Source organism: Branchiostoma floridae, chromosome 17 (assembly GCF_000003815.2).
Source record: "Branchiostoma floridae strain S238N-H82 chromosome 17, Bfl_VNyyK, whole genome shotgun sequence".
Taxonomy (NCBI): domain Eukaryota; kingdom Metazoa; phylum Chordata; class Leptocardii; order Amphioxiformes; family Branchiostomatidae; genus Branchiostoma; species Branchiostoma floridae.
Genome location: NC_049995.1, coordinates 8,356,634 through 8,361,434, shown reverse-complemented (window position 1 = coordinate 8,361,434; position 4,801 = coordinate 8,356,634). Strand labels below are relative to the sequence as shown.

General features: G+C 47.2%; 1 protein-coding gene across 1 annotated transcript; it reads left to right on the top strand.

Moving 5' to 3' along the window:
* The first annotated feature begins 481 nt into the window (after positions 1–481).
* LOC118404072 (tripartite motif-containing protein 2-like) lies at positions 482–3,259 on the top strand. The gene has a single exon (XM_035803027.1). It carries the CDS (start codon positions 958–960, stop codon positions 3,097–3,099), a length of 2,142 nt encoding a protein of 713 aa, XP_035658920.1. The 5' UTR covers positions 482–957; the 3' UTR covers positions 3,100–3,259.
* The last annotated feature ends 1,542 nt before the right edge of the window (positions 3,260–4,801 follow it).

Genomic DNA, 4,801 nt, shown 5'->3' with positions numbered 1-4,801 from the left:
TGGGAATACGTATCAACGTACTCATCAAATACACAATATAAACCAGGGTCTGTAGGAAAAAAAATCCTCCATGAAAAAAGACACTTCCCTCATGTTAGGGGTGTCGATCTACTAGTATAATTCTGTATCATCAGAAAGTTCTGTTACGGTGTCCAAAATCACTGTGCATCATTGGGACGCCGGACCGCAATGACCCCCGATATGCCAAAATACAAATAAATCCTATGAAAGGATCTTCAGATATCACCGTGAACACACACTGACTAGTCTCCGTAGCAGGCTCTCTGAGGCATTTTTTTTGGCCCATGATACACTTTTGCTGGCCATTTCTTTTTGTACTGGGTCGCTGATTGCATGCTGGCCTTATCTGACTGCCGGCCTCGCGAGGCAGTTATTTAGATAAGGCCTCAGTGACCGGGTGGGCAGTACAAAAAAAACTGGCCAGCAAAAGTGTATTATGGGCCAAAAAAGGCCCCAGAGAGCCTGCTATGGAGGCTATACACAGACCCCTACAAAAACAATACCCTGGTCTGCCGGAGGTGAATCTCCTGCAAGGACGTAACAACGACCCCATGCCTGGCGGCTAGGTCGCCATGGTAACAAGATTAGCCAAACATGGCGATGGGTTTGACGACGCCCATAGGCTAAGGCTTGTTTCTGCACGGACGGGCATTTAACGTTGATATTCTGGTTGAACAGCCTATCTACCAATGTGCCTGTAGATACACACGACTTGTTTGGCAAGGAAGAAAGACACTTGATTCTAGAAGAATCCTACAACTAGCTTGTGTCCAGTCGTTACCTGTTAACAAGGCGGTTGCACATTTGTCGGTGTTGAGGTATTGTCCCTATCGGTGCGAGGTGAAGATTTTGTAAGCGAGGGGTTGCAACTATCAGTGGCGTTGGTCTACGTTAATATACATTGCTGTGACGTCATCAAGAGCAACGACCGTCAGAATGGCTACGAGTACTTTTCGCGACATTCACGACGAATTTCTGGTGTGTAAAGTTTGCTTGGGTGAGTTCCAACAGCCTAAGATGCTGCCGTGTCTTCACACATTCTGCCAGGCGTGTTTGGAGAGAATCTTGGAACAAAGACCAGCCTTAAGCCTGTCTTGTCCGATCTGTAGACAGAGAGTGCCCCTCCCACAAAATGGCGTCCAAGGTCTCAAGAACAACTTCGTCGTTGTAAAACTGCGTGATCTCGTCCAAAGCCCGTCAAAAGGTAGGAGTGAGTACACGGTAAGGGAAGATGACTCCGTCCCATGCACCGCTTGTGATTCGGGTACGTATCTTGCGCGGTGTTACTGCGTTCAGTGTAAGGATTACCTATGTCACGTATGCACAGACGCTCATCGACGTGTGAAGACAGCACGCTCGCATAAAGTAGTACCGATCCACGAGCTCAGATCGGCCGCAATCGCCTCCGAACTCCGAGCAATCGAAACCTCGAAGTGCGAGAGTCACAACGAAGTCAACAAGTTCTACTGCGACACCTGTCGACTCGTCATATGTTTGCACTGCATCGTGACGCAACACAAAGACCACAGGTATGTGGAGATACAGAAAGCGGCGGACAGGGAACGGGCACACATCGAGGAAAAACTGTCCCAAGTTGTAAAAGCCGTAGACACGCACGAAAAGAAGCTTACAGAGTTGATGTCAGTGAAAGACTCTTTGTCCACCCAGCTTCAAGAGACTCTAGAAGAGATAGATACACGCACACGGACAATCGTGCAAGCAGCAATGAAAGTCAAAGACGCTCAAATCTCACAACTTCTTGCCGTACAGTCTAGCCGGGAAGACTATGTAGAAGCCCTTATAGAAGCAACAGAGATGGACCTTGCTTTAGCTAAGAGTTATACACAGTTTACTACCAACGTTCTAGGTTATGGTAGCCCAGCAGAGGTGTGTTCCGTAGCAGGGGACTTGAAAGGATGGTTAGTGCAGAGTACGGATCAACAGGTCCCGTCGGAAGCCGAACTGACCAATCACTTCGCGAAGTTCCGGTACGATCTACCAATCAACATCGAGCAGGAAGTGACGAAACTCGTGGACGGAAGTAGACAGTGGCCGATGATTTCTCCCTCGCAGCCGAAGGTTCGGTTTAAACAAGCAACCAGTGACCAGAAAAGCGCGCAAATTGCAACAGGTAAAGGAATGAAAGGACAGAAAACAGATATTGGTGATGTACAACAAAAAGGTAGCAAAGTTGTCCGTGGATATCAGCAAAGGAACACGCAAGTCTCGCAACTATCGCAAGTTCGGCCTACCCAATCTCTAAGAGGACCACATCTTCTTCAAGCAGTTGGAAAGAACGGAGACGGAGACGGGGAGTTTGACTTCCCTACGTCCCTCTCGGCCACCGTAGACAGGGACATCATTGTGGCTGATCACGACAACAACCGTCTGCAGATCCTAGACAAAGATGGCGTCTTCAGAAGGAAGATAGACTTAAGATTTTCTCCTTGGTGCGTAGCGGCTTTAACAAACGGTGACATGTTGGTTACAGGTGATAGACACAGAATCCACGTTCTGGACAGACAGGGGAGGGAAGCACGTGTTATACAGGTAGAGGGGGCGGTGGAGAGCGATGAAAACACGCTAGGGGTCGCTGTTGACGGGTTAGGAAGGATCATCGTAACCATCGGGTACCAAGTGTTCGTGCTTCGATCGAGCGGAGAAACGATTTCACACTTCGGAGAGAAAGGCGGGGGGCGCCACCAGCTTCAGTCCGAACTCAGGGTTGCAACAAACAGTCTAAACCATATTGTTGTCAGTGATTATGTCAACCACAACGTGAAGATTTTCGATCCAGCGGGCCGCCATCTTCGCACGTGCGGGGCATTCGGCTCGGGGGACGGCCAGCTCAACCGCCCCGAGTGCGTCATCACTGACGTCAACGATGACGTCATCGTAGCGGATTGTCGCAACAACGGGGTTTCACAGTTTAGACAGGACGGGTCCTTCGTGAGGCACATCGTGACCAGGGGAACTCTGCTCCGACCAATGGGACTGACCATAACACACGACGGGCGGGTTGTAGTTTGTGATCGCCAGTATGACAGAGGGTGTATCAAGATCTTCTCTCTTCACTGATGCATCTTTTAAGTGTGTCGGATAGTAGTCGGGAAGTCGAGTTATAGCAGGTGACCGTACGGGAAAGTAACGCATAAATTATCATACTTTCCGTCAAAAAGAAACAATGGAATCTTGCAGATGGACAATGGAATTTAAGTAAGGCTTAAGCTGATACTAGGCAATACTCAACTGAGGAATTCCTTGTAATAGCTAACCTTTTACTACAATGTCTTATGATTTATTACAAAGCCGTGAGTGAGTGAGTGAGTGAGTGAGTGAGTGAGTGAGTGAGTGAGAGTGAGTGATTGAGTGAGTGATTGATTGAGTGAGTGAGCGAGTGAATGTTTGACATTGCATTACAGCAAATAATCTGTTAGCTATAGGTTTTAGAATTAATTTTTCTCGATCTCACAAGTACATTTTATCCACTGAAGATATGTATGTGTTGTAGTTGTTTTCACGGTTAGTAGTGGTGACCAATAAAACAACCTACAGATGCGCATTGGATGAATAAATAATTGCCGAAAGGCGAGCTAGAAATATTTGGTAGACCAAATGGCATACTTCATGATTTTCACACGCAAGTTACCATATTTGGTAGCAGCTTTCGTGTGTTGCAACTCATCAGTCAGAATAGTTAGTGCGTAGTTTTGCACCAGTTGGTTCCTTCATACCCCTGTAATGTCTAGTGGCACGTAGAGTAGAAGATTTCCTTGCTATTTTAGTTCATCTATCCTTAGTTACAGTCGACCCTTCCCCTTTGTGCTTGAGGCCCCTCCTCGAAAACGGGACCTCCATTTTACCTCTCTTCCGAAAGACTACCGTAGCCCCATCCAAGGTGCCATTCCCAGAATTGAAACGTGCACTCCAAGTTACTAACCGACTGGAACCAGGGGCTCATCATCTTTGAGGCTGATACCGGTTGAGCTACAGGGACGTCCCCGTTTCGCACCGCCACTGGTCACAAATGGTTTGCGAAAACTCTGCAGTAAAGAAGTAGAATAGATACACAAGAACCGGCAACCCTGTATCAGAATGGGGACCACGCCGCTTACCAGAACTACATGGCTGCTACTGTGGACCCTGTGCTACTGTCTGTCGGGTGCATTTGCGGTAACAGGTGAGGCAATTCTGATTCATATATACACAATGTATATATACTGATTTGTACCCCTATTGACGAGGAAGTAAAGGTGGTATCTCACTGCACTCGGGGCACCGGTGCGACACTGCGGGGTTTGAAAGATTACTCAACGAATTTCCGAGATAAAGAACGAATTTTCTGACGTTTGGTGTATTCTGTTGTTTTCTAGGTGATACTTTTACGCATTACGCAATATCTAAATTATAAAAACAATCGGCGAAAATACACAGTGCCGCAGTGAACAAACCCTAGGCCTGTTGTGCCGCACCGGTGCCCCGATTGCAAGTGCAGTGAGAAACCACCTTAAGTTCGGCGGCCTCGGTTGTGAACTGGCGTCAAACCTCTGCCTGTATACAATTCATGCGAACGCCGGCCGAATTTGTAGGTCGGTCAGAGCTCGCCAAATTTCAACATCGCCCGAGCATCGACTATATTTCACGGAAAATCTGCCTCGTCACAAATTGGAGTAAAACTACAAAGTCTAAAGTACACTAGTATGTACATTTTCAACTTCTTCTCGCTTCTTAAGACAGTTGTAATTATTAAATGTAAAAGTAGATGGAGTTTAAAACACAT

Bases quoted from the DNA above. Each gene is read 5' to 3' on its own strand.
- LOC118404072 (XM_035803027.1), top strand. From the start codon at position 958: ATGGCTACGAGTACTTTTCGCGACATTCACGACGAATTTCTGGTGTGT.